Source organism: Hippocampus comes, unplaced genomic scaffold (genome assembly GCF_001891065.2).
Source record: "Hippocampus comes isolate QL1 unplaced genomic scaffold, H_comes_QL1_v1.1 scaffold17, whole genome shotgun sequence".
Taxonomy (NCBI): Eukaryota; Metazoa; Chordata; class Actinopteri; order Syngnathiformes; family Syngnathidae; genus Hippocampus; species Hippocampus comes.
The window spans coordinates 4,174,855-4,196,943 of NW_017805002.1; the positions used below are offsets into that span (position 1 = coordinate 4,174,855).

A 22,089-nucleotide genomic window follows, 5' to 3' on the forward strand; every position below is an offset into this window, starting at 1 on the left:
ATATATATATATACAGTATATGCGTTTACAATTCAATACAATTCAATACATCTGTATTTATACTGTATAGCGTTTTCACAACTGCTGCAGCTGTAACAAAAAGCTTTACAAAATATTTAAAATAGTACATCCAAGAAATCAGAATATTGATCCATACATAAAGCGCATCGGATTATAAGGGGCACTGTCGGCTTTTGAGAAAATTAATTGCTTTTGGGTGGGCCGTATAGTGTGGAAAATACAGCACTGTACTTTGTATGCCATTGCAACCGCCACTGCTCAGCATCCTCTGTACAGCTCCAAAGCAAGAAAAACATGCGGCCGCCAGCCAAGTAGCTATGAGGAGCACTGGACATCCCCATGTTTTTGTGCATATGCAACCTTTGCACATGAAGCTCCAGGAATTATATACATCGCGATCCCTGCTAGCAAAAATGTATACAGCCATAAAGGTTTGTAAATACCTTTAGAAAGCATAAGATGGCAGCAAAGCATTCTTTTCAACAAGCCAATGATTGGACTCAATGAAGCTGGTGCCTTCAGTTGAACATAGTTTGCAAGATTCCATCGGATGGCACCAAAGCAATACTTTTTTTTTTTAGATTATATTTTGGCCTGAGCACAAAACCCCCCGAATACTGTACAATACATCTGTAGCTGGAACAAAGCGCTTTACAGAACATTTAACATGTGTTCACTCTATGTTGAAATGATACACCTTGACTGAGAGGCACGCTTTGGGTTGTTTGTGGAAGTTATAGAGTCTTCAATGCATTTACATGTACATCCACACTTCTGGTGCATTAAAATAAATATGGCATATAGCTTGCATTGATAGTAAACAGCCTACTATCCAATCATTGTGTACAGGAGCTATCCGAAGCACATCAGATTTTTGTGAAAATGAAGATATCTGATCCCTGACTTCTTTTCCTATGCATGCTGCCACGACACCATGATGCTTATCCCAAGTGTTACTTCAGAGCAAAAAATGGGAATCATTTGCAGCATGAATCCACTTTGTCATTTTTAGCCATTTGTCAAATAAAAATTCACTTTAACTAAAATAGAAATACAAGTGAAAACATGCTTTTGGGATTGGCATTGGCAGTAAAGCTCCAGAGTGGACTTTGAAGGTTAAAATTGAAGGCTGGGCGAAGTGGAAATCCAAGACTGGATCAATAAAAGTGATGGAAAAAGAGGAGGACCATCATTCCTTTGCTCTGCTTTTCAATTGAAGTGGCGTTATTAAGCCTGGCAAACGGTGAACTGTCACCCTCACCAGCTTCAAATTTTTAATCTCACCCCCTCATTGCTTTGATTACGCTCAATCTGCTCTCGTATGTCTCATCTCATCTTCTGACCCCCTTACTCGTCCGCCCACCGCCACGCTTTCCTGCAGCCTCACAAGCAGGAAAGCGGGAGAGGCGGCAGATGGGTATGTTCAGACGTGGCGAGAGCACTTAAAAGTCAATGGGGGCTGGGTGGGGGTAGGGGGTGATGGTGAGGGTGTGTGAATGGGTTATGGCTGATGAGGGGGGTTCATTGCAATGCTGATATATTTTTTTACTGTATTTCAGCACATTTCTCAGGTGTCTGTACTTTCTGACAACTTGTTACTTTGGCTTAAAAAAAGAAAGCATAAGATGTAGCGAAAAGCCTGGACGTATAGTGTACATGCATATGCCTTTTCTTTAAATACAAGTATCTGCACTTCTACTTTAAGTTGAGCATGTGAGTTGTTTTGCCACCTCTGGTTTACTGACATGGTGCTTCACATCATCCAGACTCAGCACAGTGCCCCGATCATTGTTGTTGCGCCCTTTGTGTTTCTTCTTCACGCATCGGCACAGCTTGTACTTGATCACCTGGGAAGCAAGGCACAGGCAGGCAGGCAGGCAGGCAGACAGACAGACAGACAGACAGACAGACAGACAGACAGACAGACAGACAGACAGACAGACAGATGTGTCATCAGAGCACAATACTACTCTTTCGAGCCCACATGATTTGTATTGAAAGCATCTGGCAAATTGAAATGAGATTTTACATTGCTGTAAATATGTTTTTTTCCTATTGACCAGCATAGCAAACAAAAAGATTGAGATTTACAGGCAAAAAGCTCTCAGCACCATAATAGTTCTCTCTGACAAATGAGCGTGGACAGTCTGACTCATCTAAAATATAACAGCTGAAATGTTAATGTATTCAAGGCGTGTGTGTGTGTGTGTGTGTGTGTGTGTGTGTGTGTGTGTGTGTGTGCACGCATGGCAGGGATGAGGAATTCAACAGAAGAATGGCACAGTGCAGGAGCAACTGACAGCAGGAGCGAAAGAATAAAAATAAATGCTAATCCATTTCATATATATTGTGTGTGTGTGTGTGTGTGTGTGTGTGTGTGTGTGTGGCCCGGTGGTCCAGTGGTTAAGCCGTCAACCTCACAGTGCAGAGGTCATAGGTTTGATCCCGGCTCCGGCATTCCTTTATGGAGCTTGTATGTTCTCCCCTGTGCCTGCGTGGTTTTTCTTTGGGTACTCCGGTTTCCTTCCACATTCCAAAAACATGCATGACAGGCTGATGGAACACTCCAAATTGTCCCTAGGTGTGAGTGTGAGCACGGATGGTTGTTGAGTTTCTTTTTTTTTTTTTTTTTTTTTTTAATTCACTGATTGGCCACAAAATCCTGATTGTGTAACACCTAAATACAGATCAGTGATTCCATTTTGAAATGGGTGCATCTTTTTCAACTCTTGCCAATATTATTTTTTTTTAGTCAAGACAGAATAGTGATTCCATTTAAAATGTGTTTTCTTTCGTTCCAATGCGCATCTTTGAGTACTGATTTATTTTATGTGAAATTTGGTGCTCCTTTACAAACAGCCCATGCACATTCAGATGGACAATTGATCATCTTCAATTAACCTACCATGCATATTTTGGGGATGGGGGCAGGGGGGGGGGACCGGAGTACCTGGAGGAAACCTACGCAAGCACGGGCCCAACATGCAAACTCGATGTTGGAAGGCGGGAATACAGATATGAACCCAGGACCTCTCCACTGTGAGGTGGCTCTGTTAACCAGTTGTCCGCCATATTTTACAGTCAATGCACAAAAATAATAACACTGCAAAATTTGTGTTTCTCCCTTTCTTTCCAATATTCATTTTATAAAACACAGTCGTGCTATTATTGTGAAATTTGACTTTTCTTCTGTCTTCTATCAATCTATACTGCACTGTCATTGATAGTCAATAAAGAGGAATCAGAATGGGTGCATTTGTTTTGTTTCTTTTCAAAATATGTGACAGCATATACTATACAACAGGGCTCTGTAATGGTTTGCGCAGTGATGATTCAGGCATCCTTTACCTCGTAGAGGTAGTCAAAGAGTTCAAGGATAGTAAGGATGCTGGCTCCGATGAAGAGGCCCATCTGACCACCGATGTCACCTGAACGGCAGAGGGAAAAAAAACCACGGTTGCAATGTATGACAGAGGTACTATACAAGCACTGCTACCCTTTCAGAAGTTGTTTCAATACCAAAGTCTCCAGCATGCAAATCACTTTCATCTGTCATCTGCTTACCCAAGAGGCCCGCCAGCTCATAGGCCTTCTTTTGTTCGATGGTCTCGTAGTTTAGGGCTTCAAAGAAGATATCCAGGACTAGAAGGTTATCTCTGGGGACAAACGTGCGCAAATGAATGCCCTGAGAAGGCGGGCGCCTCATGGACTCAACGGCGTAAATAACTTGCGGTTGCGAACTAACAATCGAGTTGGCTCAACGTCCTTGTTGGCCTGCTCTCAAAGAAGAAAACATAAAAGGCTATTTTTGAGTCCAAAGGCAGATTATTATCCAACGTCATGAGCATCCGTCTCTCAACTCCACACAGTGCACTTATGCTTAAATTCTGATCAGCCTGCAGAGTTAAAAAAAAATAAAAATAAAATAGAAATCATGAGAACTAATGAGCCGTCAGTGTCCAAAGAGATTCTGGTGAATTTGACAGCTGAATCAAAGTGACTACAGGCAAATGATGGCAGCGCGGCATTTGCTTGCATGCTCATGAAGACATTCGGCATACGTGTTTTCTTGCCACGTTAAATCATGGAAGTCTCAGGTTACTATTTTCCATGTGAAGCGGTCCATGTGTCAGATGCTGATTATGCATGTCAATAAAATGGTAATCAGGCAACATTTCATTCTACAACCTCAATTAAATAGTCAGGTAGCAATATACTTCGTGGCTTCAAAATGATCATCAAATTTTGACAGGGTAAAAAATCTATTTAGCATCACCATTCTATTTAAGATCCTTGCTTACAATTGGGGATCATTTGGCAGAATTCCCTAGGAGGAGTTCATCAAAGTAGGAGCTCTGGTATTTGCCCAAAATGGCTGACTTAAAGTTCAATTTGGGGTACGGTTCACTTTTTTTTTTGTGCATTGTGTAATGATACACGTCCACCGAATTTCTCACTCTTTTTCCCTTTTCGCACGACTGCATGTTAAAAAGCGTGTGGAAATACTGTACAAAAAATGGGACCGGAATCAGGGTCACTTGCAAATTACGCAAGTCTATCCTCAAATACAAGCACACCTGGAAAAGAAACTGTTAAAAGGAGAAATGCTTACTTTTTGGAGCTAGTCTCTCCTATGGAACACATGATAAGATGGCTGGCTCATTGAAGAGAAAAACATGCACTGGGCTACGACCATTACAAGAACTACATCCAGCATAATGGTGAACACCAGTGGTATTTTTTTATTGTTTATTTTTATCTGTTTATATACCAGACTGCCAAAATGTCTTTATGCTAGCGCAAATATACGTTGGGGGCAAAAAAAACCCCCATATATATATATATGGGTGTAAGATGCTGGCAGGGAAAGCCTACATGGAACGCCATAACCAGGTGGCTGGCATAGTCTACCGAAACATCTGTGCAGAGTATGGACTGGAAACCCCAAGGTCAAAATGGGAAACACCTCCGAAGGTGGTGGAGAATGACAGAGCGAAGATCCTGTGGGACTTCCAGATCCAGACTGACAAGATGGTAATGGCGAACCAACCAGATATCGTGATCATAGATAAAGGGCAGAGGAAAGCCGTTGTAGTGGATGTAGCGGTCCCAAGTGATGGAAACATCAGAAAGAAGGAACACGAGAAACTCGAGAAATACCAATGGCTCAGAGAGGAGCTGGAGAGAGCCTGGAAGGTCAAGGTGACAGTCGTGCCTGTGGTGGTCGGAGCACTCGGGACAGTGACCCCCAAACTAGATGAGTGGTTGCAACAGATCCCGGGAACAACATCGGACATCTCAGTCCAGAAATGTGCAGTGCTGGGAACAGCAAGGATACTGCGCAGAACCCTCAAGCTTCCTGGCCTCTGGTAGAGGACCCGAGCTGAATGAGGGATGGACACCACCCGAGGGGTGAGGCTCGGCAAAGAATGCCTAATGTGAAGTCTACAGTCACCGGGATTTGAATGGAATAGTTTTGGACCCTACGTAGTGGCCCAGGTGAAGTCTCCTTTGCATGAATATGATACACTACACAGTCCATATTTTAAGTATCCTTTAAGTGTGCTTTAGCTTGATACAAAGAACCGAGTGTGAAGTCTGCATCCAATGGGACCCCCAACAAACCAAAACTGATCAGCATTATCAATTTGCATCATGGATTCATTATTTTGATAAACACTTGAGTTGTTTTCTTATTCATTATGGAGCAATAGAAGAGGTGGAAAATTGATGGCTGGATGGATCGCCTCCATATAGAAGATATATTATCACAGTCTCTTTATGAGCAACATATTTCACCCTGGCAGCCAAAGAAGTCCCCCTGGTTTACCACTGGAAGGCATAACCGTTCAATAGGTAGGCACGTTTTCCTAAAGGTGTTTTTGCTAGCCCGCGGCTAGGTTGAAGCTTCCATGTTGTCAGGCTTTCCCACATCATGCATATATATTGTGAATGATGTCATGTGTTGCAACTTGCAATACTGTCCAGTATGTCGGCCCACTGTAGATAGCCAGTCCGTGCAAAGATTTGGCTTTTACATCACTAAGCGCTGAACAGCCCACCTGCCAAGACATGCAGGGGTGGCCCTCGTAAATAATGAATCTTGTTTTTTACGCCACAGAGTGAGGATGGCAGTGTGGGAGCTTCTCTCCTACGCTTCTTCTTTGAAAGTTTTCACTTCCACGCGTTCCCTGCAGACAGGCAGTCCACATCCTGCCAAAAACTCATGATTTACACCACCGAGCACTCCACAGCCCACATATGGGGACTCTCAGAGGGTCCGCCGCAGAGAATACACGGCGATAAAATTAAAACACCCACAAAAAGTGATGGATATTTGAATGAATGCCAAGTGCATAGTTGGCATGTTCACGCATGACGTATGCACTCAATGTCACAATGAGTCCACTCGTGCAAATTGGGGCAGACAACGATGCCCCCACCACGGACGACGGTGCCTGACGTTTATTATCTGTGCATAGGGAGGGAGAGTCCTGGATACAAGGAGAGTGGAAGACTTCCAGAAAGACATAGAAGTGGATATCCTTGGCAATTTGCACTGCTCAAACACCTATCGTGAATTTTGCCTTTCAGTTCCTTGTTAGACAACAGCAGGTTGTGCCAACACTACTGAAATGGTGAGCAGTTGTGCATTCAAAACTGTTGGGTGTCAGAGAGCCCCCTACCAGCAGGCTTGCTGAAAAGAAATTTACAGCACATCAAAATGATGCAAACTTATTGATCAGGGAACATATAAGAATACAAAACCCCAAAAAAACAAGAGGCATCGATTTTATTTTTTTGCTGTTCGCAGCAGTGCTCAGTCCCTAATCCCCACTTAGGTTACACCCTGACAGGTGGGTGTTGAGCTTGTCCTAATGGCCTGCAGACAGCATCATCATCATCATCATCATCATCAGCATCATCATCACCATCCTCCTCCTCCTCCTGGGCAATCGGCCCCCGTCAGGGACTTGCCCTCCCTCCTGGGTCCCACACCCGATACGACTCTCGCTGGTACCTCGTGAGGTTCATACCCAGTGCGGGCCCCAGAAGGGCCCTCGCCTGATTATTGTTGAGGGAGGGTTGTGGGGCGGCTACTCCCAATCCCCTCCATTCCGGTGGGGTGAGCGCTGGGAGCCTCACCTTCCGGTGAGACCCCACCTCCTTCCCCGCCGGCTGGTGGGCATTTAGCCGCGTCTGGGGCCCAAAAGGCCCGGTGTTCCCCCCTCGCGCCACTCGGAGGCATCCCACCACGTGAGGCACCATCACCATCACCATAATAATCATCTTCACAGATTTGAAATGAGTCATCATGGCTTGGAACATTAGCAAAGGGAACTGTCATTGAACATTCCAACTAAACTTTCAATGTGTGTGTTGTGTTTTTTCTGCCACCTCAGGGCCGCAATCTTGCCATTCCATGAAGATTTTCCTTGATCCTTCCCCGAGGACGCGCAAGCGATTAACATCAAAACAGAGAGAATAAGGTGGCTGAATTCACATCGAAGTGAAGGAATTAAACGAGTGATTTTCGGGGAGCTCTGGCAGCATCTGGTGTACCGTAATTATCTTGTCCTGAACTGCTCCGCTGAGAACAATAGTTGAAAAATTCAACTTTTAGTGCACCCTCTTTCCAATTTTCTTCATCTACTAAATAATTGAACTGAATCTCTTAAGCAGATTTGGCAGAGAAACACTTGATGCGTGGTGGAATAATCCAATTAATCTCACTGGTTTCTCACCTGGGGACATGAGTGTTTCAGCAAGACCAGTTGCTATATTTTGGAAAACATTATGAAAAAAGACCCTTTTTTTAATGGCTTGTGTACAAATATTGGGCCTCTGGAGTGTCTGCAGCGCCCGTCCATCAAGTCTGAACTCACATAACCAAGTAAATCTTATGTATGTTGCCCATTTCTGAAAATATCTGTGAGGGAACCCTTCAGAGTTTTGCCAGATTATGATGCAACAGTCAGGCTAATTCCATTCCGTTGCAGGTTCCAGAACAGCCTGGTGCCACTCTGCCCTGGCCTCACTTGGTCTGGCCTCTGTTGCTTCTTCATTACAACAGGCACCAATCAATGGGCGGGATCAATGGAACTGAATGAGCTTCCAATGCACTCTTCGCAGTGCCACTGGTACCAAACACCCTCACTGCTCTTCTTTTCATTGAAATTCAAGAAATTTCGTGCCATCCAGGTCTTGATTTCCTTCAGACAGGATAAAAAGTGGCCTTCAGGAGAAAGCGTCTTTTTTGCTCAGCGGGACAGTCATCCACATAGCAGTGGAAGGAAATGTCATGTTTCCTTAAAATGAATTATGTTTGCATGGAGTCACTAACCCTTTTAAAACCTGAATATTGGTAGGAATCAGGTTTTTAAAGGCCATATAAATGCATGCAAAAACCTGAATATGCCTTTATTTGGGTTTTTAAAAACCTGAATAACAGAGGTGGACATTTTTTAAACTTTTGTCGGTCCGTTCTTCGTCCGCGGCCTGGGCACCTGTCCGTCGTCATCAGTCCGTCATTTTTTTTTCAAGCCGAATCAAATTGTAATTGGCGTTATTTTAACCACGTTTCAGTCATCTCTTCCATAGGTAAATTTCACCGATTGTTTTTTGATTTGTGTTCTGTGCATGCTCTTGCTCTATCCGCAATTCATCTTGGTCTTTGTTGAATAGGAAGTATTGTAAGCACGGCACCCTTGCTGTCGCGAGTCTACTGGAATGGGAATGCCATTGGAACTTCCTGCTTCTTCTGTTTGTTGTATGAAGAGCAGTAAATCCTAACGTGTGATCTCATCATGTATGCCGCAGCAAATTCTTGATTGAGGCCCAGACTTCACACTGAGTATATTTGCGAGTAAATTGTGACAAGTTCATAATTTGTGTAGATACGTTTTATGCCATTTTTGTAAGGTGGTATGTCCTGAAAAATGCGTGCTTTGGTTCAATGTATGTTGGGAAACTGACTTGAAATGAGACTTACGCTATGTACTGCTCCGTCTTGTTGAACTTCTTGGCGAGATACTTGGCAGAAGCTTTGCTGGGGATCTTGACGAAAGACATCTCTTTACCATAACGTGTCAAGTTGCATGGAGTCTCACACACGCAGTAGTCATTGTCCCTCTCCACAAGGAAGTCTGGGGAAGGGAAAATGCAAGGTGCTTGATAGGAGTCACGCGTGGATTTATCATGGATACGGCATGACAAACAACTCCTGCGGAGAGAAGGTACGCCACAGTGTTGAGGCTTGACAGGTAAGATTTTGTCATGTGGACATCTGAGAGTGCAAGTCAATTAGGAAACAGACAGCAGACTTGAAGGCATGTCTCAAAGTGACAGAGAATGAGATTTTGTGTTGAAGGCTGGATGCCGTAGGCATGAGCAACACTATTTGCTACATTCTGCTCAAGCGGGGTTTAGAAATACCGACATTTGGGCCACATTCGAGCATTTTTTTCACCTATGCTATCAATGTTAGCAAAGCACTGATCATCTGATGTATCTGAAAGATTATCCTGAGTGATTATACAGTATGTTGGTGTTGGGTGTTCAGAGTGATTTTTCTTTTCCAATCTACGAATATTATTTTATGATCAAGGTCCTAGATTAACTATTTTGAACACTAGCCAATGTTGCTGGTGAAGTTACTAGCCAATTAGAATTTCCACTAGCCATTCTTTAAAATAACTTCAGCTCCGCTGTTTTTATCTATCGCCACCTTTTTCGTGCTGGTTGCACTCCGGACTAAGGGTCACCATTCTTTTTGAAAGTGAACACCGCCTCCTGGGGACCGATTAATGCGAAGGGCTACAAGTTTGACACTTATGAAACAACAAAATTGCGAATTTGAGCTTGAATTATAAATGTTCACAATTTATGATATTTTATCTTTGGGAAGAGACTGATTATGATTTCTGACAATGATTCTCCCAATGATTTAACATGACAGGAAATAGATAAAAATCAATAGGCAACTCTTTGTTTCTGTAAATCCTTGCAAATCATTTTCAAATGATCACTACACTGGTGAGATATTTTTTAGAACAGGCCCATGGGCTACCCATGTGGTCATTGTTCCTTGTTCAATTCCGGCTTGAAACAATTTTCAATTTTGACTCTTTTTGGGTTGTCCAATACATTGCCATTCATTTTTTGCAGCTCGCAGCACAGACTAAAATCACATTTGATACGGTGTCATTTGCCTGCATTGTACTATGGTACCATTGTGCACTAAGTGGCAAGGCAGGAGAACTGAAGAATTTGATCATGCCCTGCCAAAATCTTGAAAAATAATTGTTTTACTTTATTACCTAGCTGTGTATTACCTAAACTACATAGTGTATATAAAAATATATCATAGCTTCACTTATCATTACCTACACTGATGAATTGTGTACATATTTATTTCTAGTAACGTTTTACTTTTTGATTAACTTTACTGTACTTAACCAGTATTAATATCAAACCTCTGAACTTGAATTTATAAGTTACTATTGTTTTAATTTCAGTAGAGAGCTTTAATTTGGAAAACGTCATTACAATAAATTCACATGTCGGTGAGCGCGGATGGTTGTTTGTCTGTTTGTGCCCTGCCATTGGCTGGCAAGCGGTTCAGGGTGTCCCCTGCCTACTGCCCAAAGACAGCTGGGATAGGCTCCAGCACACCCTGCGATCCTTGTGAGGATAAAGCGGATTGGAAAATGGATGGATGGATGGTGTAAATGAGTATACACTTGACTGCGCTCCCCCTGATAGGCTAACCTGCTGTGTAGATAGACAAAAGCAGAGCAATCTGGTAACCCAGTTTAAATTAGCAGTAGGGACAGTGCGTTTACAATTTGCATGTTGTGGACGTACAGGCTCGCTTAGTATAGAAAATACTGTACCTATGCTCATGTTAACTTCATATTTGCATTTGAGTTGACCCACCGTCAGGAGCGGACTGGGGAGAGCGGCCCCAGTCACAAAGTTACTGTGAATATTGATTATAATCATATAATTTTACTGTTTACACACACACGCACGCGCGCGCGCACACACACACACACACACACACACACACACACACACACACACACACACACACCGGTCTTCGGTACCAATCCATAGCATCTCTTACCCAAGGCTGGATCTGCACACTCCTTATACTGCTCAGGGGTGCAGTAGGGGGCATCTCCTGCAGGGCAAAGCAGAGGACAAAAGCATGATCAATATTCATTACCATCTTTAATTGAAACTAGGCACTATATTTAGGCACATTTCCGCATAATAGGACAGTACAGCAGAGCTGCCGACGAAAAGAAACGTACTTCCAGAACAACATGTCTGAATTTTCTGTCTACGGACTAATTAGCCTTTACTGATACTTATGTATTAGAGAAAAGCAAGTCCATTAAATCAGAATCATCAGATACAGAAAGTCAAAATGAAAACTGAGCACTCTATTTTGCAAGCAAACAATTTACCAAAAGTGGGCAATTTACAAAATTTTGCTGGTCCGTCATTCATCATTAGTCAGCGGCCTGGGCCCCCATCCATTTCATGCGATGCACCATACTTTTTATACAAATGTATTCTGCTGCATACTATTTTTGTATTTCCTGGATACACAATTTCAGGTGAAAACAATGTTACATTCACCATTGTAGGACAAATATATGGAATGTTATACTAAAAATATACATACTGTATATACTAATGCGCTCTTAACCTTATTGACCCCAGTTCTCAGGTGGCGCAGGCTGTGACATACTAATTCATTTACAGTTTCAGATAGTGACCTGTGTCACTGTGTATTATTTCAAACAATAATTTGTCTCTTATTTTGCTGTTCAAAGTTGGTTAATCTCTACTACAAAGTGGTTCGGGCTAGACTTCTGTCACAATTGCAATGTATCACCCAATCACTTAATTTGATATTTTGCAACTACATGTCACAATAACTTAGTAATTAGCATGACTTCTCCGTCTTTCTTCTGTTGATTAATCCTCCTCCTCCCTTCGTGATAATGACACAATACTTGTCAGAAGTGTAGTTTATTCGCTGCCATGAGGATGATGATTAGTGACTTTGGCTGCTATGACACCGGACACAAAGCCAACATTCGCCTCCTCGTCGTGTTAAGCCACAGTGTTAGGTTTCGTGAAGACTCGAAATCATCTATAGGTGTGAATGTAAATGTGAATGGTTTTTGGCCTATATGTGCAATGTTCTTGGCTGGCGACCAGTCCAGGATGCACCTCATCTCTCACCAAAAGTAAACTGGGATTGTGTGCTCCAGCTCACCTATCAGGTTAATGTGAACAACCGTTTAGAGAAAATGGATGCATTATGCATATGTGTCCTTGAAGGCAACACTCCAACAAAGAGGGTGACACTGACACAAAGGAGAAGAATGCGGGGCATCCAGCATTAAATGTTTCTTTTCTTTGCTGGATCTCTTTTCATGACATGATGAGAGCTTTATTTGCATAAAGGCAGTTTTTGTCCACCAATTATACGTTTTGTATACTGCTTATCCTGTTCAGGGTCATCCGAGATGACGAAGAGCAGAAGGCAAAGTACATACTGCAATGGTCACCTGCCATACCAGGCCTCCCATGGTAAAGAACACAAGTCGAGTGGGAACTGAGCTGCTTGAAAGTGAACCACTAAACTACCAACTGTCCTAATAAAGCTTTGGTAGCATTAATCTTCATTTATAAATTCATAATCTTTATTTGGCAGCCTGAGGCATGGCATGATATGATTTGGGTAACTTTGTAACTCTTTACAGTAGCAACCTGTGGCTTACGATTTTAAAATCTTTTTTTTTTTTTCCTCTACTATGGAAGCCTTACCCAGCTTTTCAACAAAAAAAAAACTCTGATATTGACAAGATAACAACCTTTGTTTGGGAGGAGCTGAATTTAGCCTGGGTGGTTAGTGGAAATTACGGGAGTCTTCACTACCTGTGCAGGTACAGGACAGGCGTATTTCCAGTGGATTAAAAAAAAAATCTAATCATCAGGATGCATTGTTTTAGAGTAATGGTGTAAAATGAGCTTGAAATATTTAAGTGTTTGGATCATACTTTGTGGTATATTTACAGTGTCAACTTTTAACATAGGAAATTACGTAAATTGTTAGTCGAGATATAAATTATTTGTGGGCTTTCTGTACATCCCCCCCCAACCAAAAAGCATGAATGAGCTTCACAATGCAAAAAGGAACAAGTACAGTAAAAAAGTACTTGATTTCCCCCATCATAAAACTGCTGCTTTTGGCAATTAGCAGTTCTCACCAGGCATGTGGACCATCCTGCAGTTACAGTTCTCCACCAGGTAACGCGTCTCGCAGTCGATGCGACAGGCCGTGATGCTGTACGTGCTGAAGAAGTCCGAGTCCATTGGAGTGGCCTTGCAGTCGCCCCACGGAGGCGGCAAATAGGTCAGCTGGGTGTGTGTGTGAGAGAGAGAGAGAGAGAGAGAGAGAGAGAGAGAGAAGGGCACTTTGTGTCTTGTTAGGCTGGATTTACACAGCATAGTTCAAATCACATTTTCGGTTATTAGTTTTACCCCCCCCACACACACACGTGTTAAATGCACACTGTTAAAATTATGAACAAGGTTTTCGGAGTATAAGCCACATTCTTTCTCATAGTTTGGCTGGTCCTGCGACTTGTATAAACCGTACCGTATTTTCCGCACTAAAAAGCGCACCTAAAAGCCTTCCAGTTTCTTAAAACATCAGCGCGCCTTAAAATCCGATGCACCTTGTGTATGGTCATTACGGTAAGATGTCGACCCCAAAATGATTCCTTGCTAGAGACATGCTGACAACGCAGAGTTCAAACCTAAGGCGATCGGGTTACGCAGTTGATCACGGAAATAGAGCAGCGGCAAGAGAGTTCAATGATACGAGCCAATGTTATAACTTGCTGTTGGTTAAGTGAACTGTGTCACTATTAAATTTGTTTTACTGACATTTAATTGTTCTGTAGCATGTACAGCACTTTGTATGCAGCGATGGCTGTTTGAAAGTGCTCTATAAATACAGTTGAGTTGAGTTATAGTGCGGTGCGTCCAATATATGAAAAAAATTACAAAATAGTCCATTCAGTGAAGGTGCACCTCATAATCCAGTGCACCTTTTAGTGTGGAAAATATGGTATTTAAAGTAGAGCTCGGACTGACACCCTGAATCCCTGTTCACCGATAGTGTTGACTTTCTCTGCACCAAAAGTATTTATCAACTGCCAAAAGACAGTAGAAGAAGAAGAAATGGAGGAAGAGGAAGAAGTCTTGCTTGACCGTGCGTGGCCACCTTCTTGATAGCATGCACCAAGAGTATTGCCAATCGCCCAAAAAAAGTAAAAGGGAATGGAGGAAGAATTAGAAGAGGAAATAGAAGATGACGAAGAAGTAGTCATCATGGCAACTGTGCGACATTAGCTGCAGCCGTTAACCTGCGGTCACAAGAAGGATTTACTCTTTACAGCAGCAAAATGTGCAATAACCAACCAAGATTCTACCTCAGGCCATAAATGCGACACAGGGTTGTAGTTAAGGTAAGCCATTTTAAACTAAAAAGAAAAAACTTTTTTGTAGTTAGAAGTGGAAGTTTCTAAATGCAACTGGAACTGGAACTCGTTTGCTGCTGTCAACACAGGGTGCGCTCAGAAATTCACTCTGACGCCCTCACGCCGCCCTGAGGTACAGTGCGTGACAGTCTATTGCTGAGATGGCCTGCAAGTTTACTAATTCAAACCTAAGGGGCACTCAGAAATTCACTGACGTCCCTACACTACTCTGAGAGTGCATGTGTTCAGAGAGGCGGAGTTTTTAATTCAGTTTTAGACATTCATTTCTGAATGAAAAAAATGCAGATATATTCAGAGAACACTAAATAATTATGACAGTGAAGTAGATTTGGCCGCCTAACTAATGAACAATCTGACAAATGTTTCAGCTCTACATGCGTCCAACAACAAGTCGAACCTTTGTGCTACATTGCTGCAGAATATGCCAAAGCGCGCGACAAGAACAATGAATAAATACAGCGAGTGTGGGCCAAAAACCATCTCACTCAGATTAATGTAGTCGTATATCAAATGATACAATGTATTTATGACTTGTCTGGCAGAGCGATCACATTTCATTAACCTCTGCTTATTCGGTGTATGTGTGTGCTCACACGGTGACAATCAGTCTCTTTTCCAGGGGTGGCTCGATGGCAATATCAGCACAGGCAGTGACAGATCTGAATGAATGTTTCCAATTTAACATTTTCTTTACCGCAACGCAATGGCAGGAGCTGCTCCACTCTGTTATTTTAAGTAGCTATGGGGAGGTACCACTTCTTTGTTTCAGGCTGTGAACAAATGCCTCAATGTATTCATAAATCCAAAGTAATAAAACAAAGAAAAGTGGAATAATAGCACACATATGAAAGGTTTACAATGACAGAAACATTCATTCATTCATTTTCTGAATTGTGGAACTTCACTAGGATTGCACAAGCATTCACACCCACATTCATACCTAGGAACTATTTAGATTCTTTATGCATGTTGGAACGTGGGAGGAAAAAGGGCAACGTTTAAAACAAATGTATACAATGAAGAAATACCAATGAGAAAAGGAAAAAAAAAAAATCAACCCATATAATATCATAGCAACAAGGAAGAAATACCAATCAAAATATAATTTATTGCTGAAAAAGTTACAGAATAGCTCTGCATTTTTGGAAATAAAATCCTGAAAATTATATTGAAAAATAAAAATAAGCCTTTTGTATAAAATGTCAATATGCACAAAACAGTGAAGTTTTACGCTCTCTGTACGTTTTTGTAAAATAAAATAAACAAATTATATAAATGCGATATAAATTAAAAACATGCACTAAAAACAAAGACTATTCAAGTTTTAGAATGGCTCAGCTTTGCATTACAATTTGACAAAAACATCAAAATACTCAAAGAAACAAAGAAACCCCCCCGAAGATGATTATTTTATAAAATCATCTCAATAACATATTACAAACATATGAAGATTCGCTTTTAATCCAATACAGAAATTTAAGAAAAGCTGTATTTTTCAGAAGATGGTTCGAGAAAAAAACAAATAGATCATCGTCTCAAAAAGTACCTAAATATTGCAACACAAAGAATGAAAAAAGTAAAAGAACAATTATAGAATTAAAAATATTAAAAATGTACTGTCCTTTTCTAATTAATTACTTACATTTTAGTGGTAAATGGACATAAATCTGTGCCATGAAGGTGAGTGGTTCGCACATCCGCCTCGCAGTTCAGAGGTTGGGGGTTTGAATTTGGGCTTGGGCTTTTCCCAGTACTTTGTCTCTCATTCCAAAATGCATGCATGTTATCTTCATAAACCCTTTCAGGGACAGCTGTTACTACAGAGTACAGCTTGTCATGTTATCTCTAGCACACAGGTGTCAAACTCAAGGCCCGGGGGTCAGATCTGGCCCCCCACATCATTTTCTGTGGCCCGCGAAAGCCAATCAAACATGTCGACTTCCATGATGCTTGCTAAAATCTCTTCCAAAAAGGTCAAATTCTTCGATGTACTAAATTAGAGACTGTAGTGTAAGCATTTTCTTGTTACGAAACCCCTCATGACAGTAACTTCAACAACAGTGGAATAAACCGTTCTTTATATGCTCTCAGTCATAACGGCCCACCAAGGGAAATGGTAACAGAAATGCGGCCCGCAACAAAAATGAGTTTGACACCCCTGCTCTAGCACAACCACATCCTTTGTGGGGATAGGCGGTATTGAAGATGGATGGATGTAACTCATCTTGCACAATCTGCATTAAACAACGCCAGTGAGAGATATGACACAATTGTTTGCATGATTTCATCTGGAGTGCAAACCCAGGGGATTTAAATGGTCACCACTGTATAATCGGACATAATCCTCAGGAGGGGAAAAGAGGCAGAAAATAACAAAAAAAAAATTCCATTTTAGAATTCAAGTCCCATATAAAAACATGAATTACTGTCATCTGCCTTAATCTGTTATTGTTTTATTGGAATTTGTTAACTATTTTAAGGTTTGACATCAGTAATATTCAACAAGTTTGCAAAGACAAATCATGCGAGTGGAGTGTGATTTCTATTTTGCAAGCCATTAAATATTAACACAAATTAATTACACTTCAGCTGCCTGACTGCGAAGCATTCGCTGAAGTAGGAGGACATAAACAAGCCCTGTGTGCGGCTCCATCTCATCAGTTCAAACAATTCATCCCGCGGCAATAAATTAGAAGCCGCTGTGTGATTTAAAAGGACGGTGTCATACAAATTTCTATTCAAACTCTCGGGTGTCTCCTAATAGACTTACACGGCTGAACTTAAAAAATGGAAATGTAAAACGGACAGTGGGGCACATTCCAGGAAATAATAAAATCTAACCATTGCTGGGTCACAATCTGGTTTTTCCCATTAAGAACTTTTTGTTTTGGCTCAATTGAGTAGAATTGTGTATTTATTAATGATGTCCACTTATTGCATCAGGGTAATATTTCAGAGACATCTGATAATTGGGCCTTTGTTGACTTTGACAGCATAGCCAGAAATTTTTCTATGGGGGTGGCCAGGATGACATAACACCTCAGTGAGGTTTGACCAGAGGCGGCCGTGCATGCATTAGGAATTCTTTATCATCACATCCACAGACAGAGTTTCAGGAAATAAAATTTACACCTCGCTGTAATAATGTCCATCAGACTTATAATCAAGCAGGAACAAGTCAAAATAAAAAGCAACATTTTGCTGAGCTTAATTGAATAGATGGTGCCATTTTCTTTGCAGTGGCTTTGCTCATTGTCCACAATCTCATGCACGGATTTGTTAGCTAACAGTCAATTAGAGTGTTTGATTGTCACTGATGGCCGACACCATTTTGCATTCTTTGATCAATGGCTCATTTGTTCAAATCATAACTAAAGAGCAACACAACACACACAAAAAATGCTTGATTCATCCCAATTATAAATGTTGCTTTTTATTTAGGTTTGTTCCTGCTTGTATTGTGAATGTGTGTGCAAGATTGTTGTATTATTTCATGACACCATGACTGTGGCTTGTACGGTAAACAGTTACTACTCGACCATGTTGTTAACTTACAGTAATGTGAAAGTCATGATTTTCACTGAAATAATTGAATGCGCTTTACTTGCACCTCTTTATTTTGTGGTTTGCATTAAGGTCAACTGAACGCCTGATCATCTGTTATTTGGGCCTTTGATGATTGTTCTCGTAAGGGAGGTAAAACGCCTCAATCTTTTATTGTTTTATTGGAATTTGTTAACTATTTTTAAGGTTTGACATCAGTAATATTCAACAAGTTTAATGTGTACGATGATCGGTCCAGACTGTTTTCCAAGCAGATCATGGAGGAAAAGTCACTCTCAACCCACTCCACAACTTATATAATCTTTTAGAAACATTCAATAATTGAGCCTTTTCTGACTGTGATCGCAGTGGAAGGAAAACACTCAATTTTGGCCAGATTACTGGTATGTGTCGCTATCCCGGATGAGTAGTGAACGTTCATAATTATCTGCCATTGTGTGCTGACAAACACGGATTTAAGGTACATTCCTAGATGAACAACACAATCTGTGAACAGCCGTTTTCTGATTGTCGGTATGTGTTTATTCCAAGTCAGTGAACTACAAACAGACAATTTAGAAAACGTGCTTATTTGATGAGTTCCTGAAACCAAATTATTAAAACACCAGTTACATCCGATGTGGTATTGATATTAACATTTGCGGCATGGTTCAGTAGAAGTGTTTGACCATCATGATCTTTTCACAGTCAAGTCGTGTGAAACGTGAAGCCCATTATGTTTCACACGCGGGCAGTGGAATGTAAACATCTTTTTCTTTCCAAGGTAGATCAGCCGCACTTTTCAATGGCAATCAATGGATGCCATTTTGGCAGCAGTTATTAATGCAGTCGTTATTCGGGGGCTCATAACTGATGAACTCGTCAGAGGGGCGACGTGGCCTTTTCCCTGTGACCGAGCCGTTTAATTCCATGGCATTTAGCGCTGTGGAAAAACTGCATTTTCACAGCGACCTGGCAAAAATCCACAAGCGCCTTCTTCTTCATATCATTCATTTTACGAGACTGTGTGGATCATCCTTATGGCTTGCTACGAGCCCTTTGGGTCCAGAACCCGCTAAACGTGGCACAATTTGCGTCATAAAACAAAAAAATAAGAGTGGGATTCTGGTGGGAAATATAGAGCAGGATATGAAAGGGGGCACATTATGGGAAAGTGACTTTTTAATGTCTTGTCTCCAAATAGTTGGTTCTCTGGAGGTCACTCTCTGGCAACCTCACAAGGGGGAAAATTTGATACATGTGACTTCCCTGTCATTTTCGCATGGATGCAGTATGCTTAGATCCCTTGATACTCTGTTACAATTCATTCACTTAAACAGATTTACAATTGATTTAAATGTAAACTCTACATGGATTGGCCTTTATTTAATAAAGAATGTTTGATTCTTACAGCCAATGTCAATCATCATTACTTTCATACCATTGTAAGCAAACAACATGGCCGAAAAGTCATTATCATCCCATCCAGTCATTATAATACTGTATCATGCACACATATACTTCATACTACATATCTTGCACCACACATTCATAATACAAGCAGGAACAAACTTAAGTCACAAGCAAGGTTTGGAATCGCAAGGTTTGGAATTGTGAAGAATTAAAAGATGTTTGTATCATTGTGTCATTTAAGATACGATTTGAACCAACTGTGAAAGTACTTGAAGAGGGTGCTCACTTGAAGAGGGTGTGTGGGTATGCTTATCTTAGCCAATAGTGGGTTTGTGCAGAAAAAAGACTTTTAGTCCCAGAAGTTGGAAGGACAAGGGCTGACAGATCCAGCCCTAAAATGAGCCAATTTCATTCTAGCAAGAAATATGGTGTAAATATGTGAAGAATTCCTGATCCATGGGCTATTTTGATGAAAACTATGCGACAGACATGTTAACAAGACACCAGGGAACTCTTTAGAAATGTGAAAATAAAGCAAAATACGTTGCCTCTAAAGGACTACCACATGAAGAGTGGAGAATAACAAGAAGCAACAGCCTTCTGCGGACACTGATGGCATGCAAAAATCACCCCTCGCAGCCTGCCCACACTCACCACAAGTCAAGTGTGGATGTGAAGTGACTCAGAGTTCGCACAGATCCGTCCCATCCTCTCTACCATTTCATATGTGTGGTCCTCTGCAGCATACAAGCTAAACCGTAGTTAATGCAAGTGTACACTTTCTGAACTATTCACTGAAACAAGAAATCACCTCCACAAGCCTGCACAGGCGGACTGCTTCGTGTTTGATTGTGAAGGCACCCGCGAGTGTGTAACTACCACAGCGACCCAATGGGATTTAAGATGCGTAATGCATAAAGCTGAAGGAGTCCTATTGGGCCTTTTTGGACTGTGGGACTTCTGAGGCATCTGATAGATACCCGCTGGCCAAGTGAATTCAACTTCGGTGGTCGTCGAGGCAAAACCGCATGCATGGGAGGAGTTTGGTGAGGCCATGGAAAATGATTTCTGGACTCCTTCGAGGAAATTGTGGTCAACCATCCGGTGTCTCAGGAGGGGGAAGAAGTGCACGATTAACACTATGTGGAATGCTGCTGACCTCGACTCGGGACGTTGTGAGTCGGTGGAAAAAAAAGCCTTCGAGACCTCAATTCCACCAACAAGCCTTCCATTGAGCAAGCAGAGTTTGGAGACTTTTGAGGTGGGAAAGTCCATCTCCTATCTCCTATCTCTGGGGCTGAAGTCACCGAGGTGGGTAAAAAACTGCTTGATGTGGTACTCCCAGATTTCCAAAAGACTCTGGATGTTGTGGGGTTGTCCTGGTTGACAGGCCTCCACAACAGAAGTGCCCAACCAGGTGATCCCGGTCGACTTCGCACCGGTCGACTTCGCACCAGTCGACCGAGAAGTGTAGGGGTAAATGGAAAAAAAAAGATTTGTATCTCTGTGTGTATGGGCTATTAATAATACATATATTTGTGTTGTGTGTACATTGTACACTAAGCATCCTGTCAGTTTTCACATTCACAAAAGTAGTATCTGAAAATCAATAAATAAAACAATCGGACACCTTCAACCTAAGGTGGTGCATGACCTGCATCACAGCAAGTTGTTGCCGGTCAGCAGTCTGCAATTGCAGCTAACAATCAGAGCTGTTGAGATATATCTAATTTTTTTTTTTTTTGTTTATTCTCATTCAAAGTTTGTTTGATCCGCAATTCCCCAATGGCATTGTTAAAGAATGGGAATCTGGGATGCCAGAAGTGGAGCTACAGGCGCATCTCACATCGCCCACTTAATTGAGAAAATTGAGCTACATGTCTTGATGGCACCCGAGTAGGCAACTGTCAGTAAGCGCTCTTCAAGAGCCTTGCGTTTTTTTGTTGTTTTTTTTTGGTTGTTTTTTGTTGTTTTTGTCATTTGTTTTGTCACATGGCGCTGTTGTTATGTCGTGTGGACCTGATGTGGACTGTTTTCAGCATTTTCGGCCACGACATTCGTCAAAGAAGAAGAATCTGTGCTTGGTGGTTGCGCCTTTTCGGCAGCAAGCGTGTACCAGCACTGATTTTGATTGGGAGGAATGTCGGCACCATTTGACTGTCGTTGCTGGACAGCCCCGGGCGCTTATGTCTTGCGTCTGTGATGGGCAGCATTTTCACAGCCCCGCTTTGTTCAGCAGAAAGGTCGGTGCTGATGGACAGTCTACGGCTGGATGGATGCATGACTTGAGGAGCCGACGATGAGAAGAAAGGAGCGTAAGCGCAGAGTGCCGATGTGTATGTGGAACTGGGAGTTGCGGCTTGGAATTGAAGCGGATTAACATGGCACAGGAGAAGAGAGCCAATCTCTTTTTCGTTAATGGATGCTACAGCTTCTTGTTGCTTTCAACTTAGCTTGTAGCAGACGTGTGCATATTTTCAGCATGACGTCTTTGATCCACTGGTGAAAAGGACACTTTGAT

The 22,089-nt window shown here is 41.8% G+C and overlaps 1 protein-coding gene across 2 annotated transcripts in view; it reads right to left on the reverse strand.

Annotated features, from left to right (window-relative positions):
• Positions 1–22,089, reverse strand: part of asic1b (acid-sensing (proton-gated) ion channel 1b) — a 53,021-nt gene that overhangs the window by 7,346 nt on the left and 23,586 nt on the right. Inside the window, exons 4-9 of one of the 2 annotated variants that reach the window (XM_019857799.1) lie at positions 13,314–13,464; positions 11,150–11,206; positions 9,014–9,167; positions 3,586–3,677; positions 3,370–3,449; positions 1,752–1,868 (exon numbers count right to left, since the gene is read on the reverse strand). In XM_019857799.1, coding sequence (XP_019713358.1) covers positions 1,752–1,868; positions 3,370–3,449; positions 3,586–3,677; positions 9,014–9,167; positions 11,150–11,206; positions 13,314–13,464 — 651 coding nt within the window. The remainder of the gene's footprint in view (positions 1–1,751; positions 1,869–3,369; positions 3,450–3,585; positions 3,678–9,013; positions 9,168–11,149; positions 11,207–13,313; positions 13,465–22,089) is intronic. The other variant, XM_019857808.1, reaches the window with a different exon arrangement.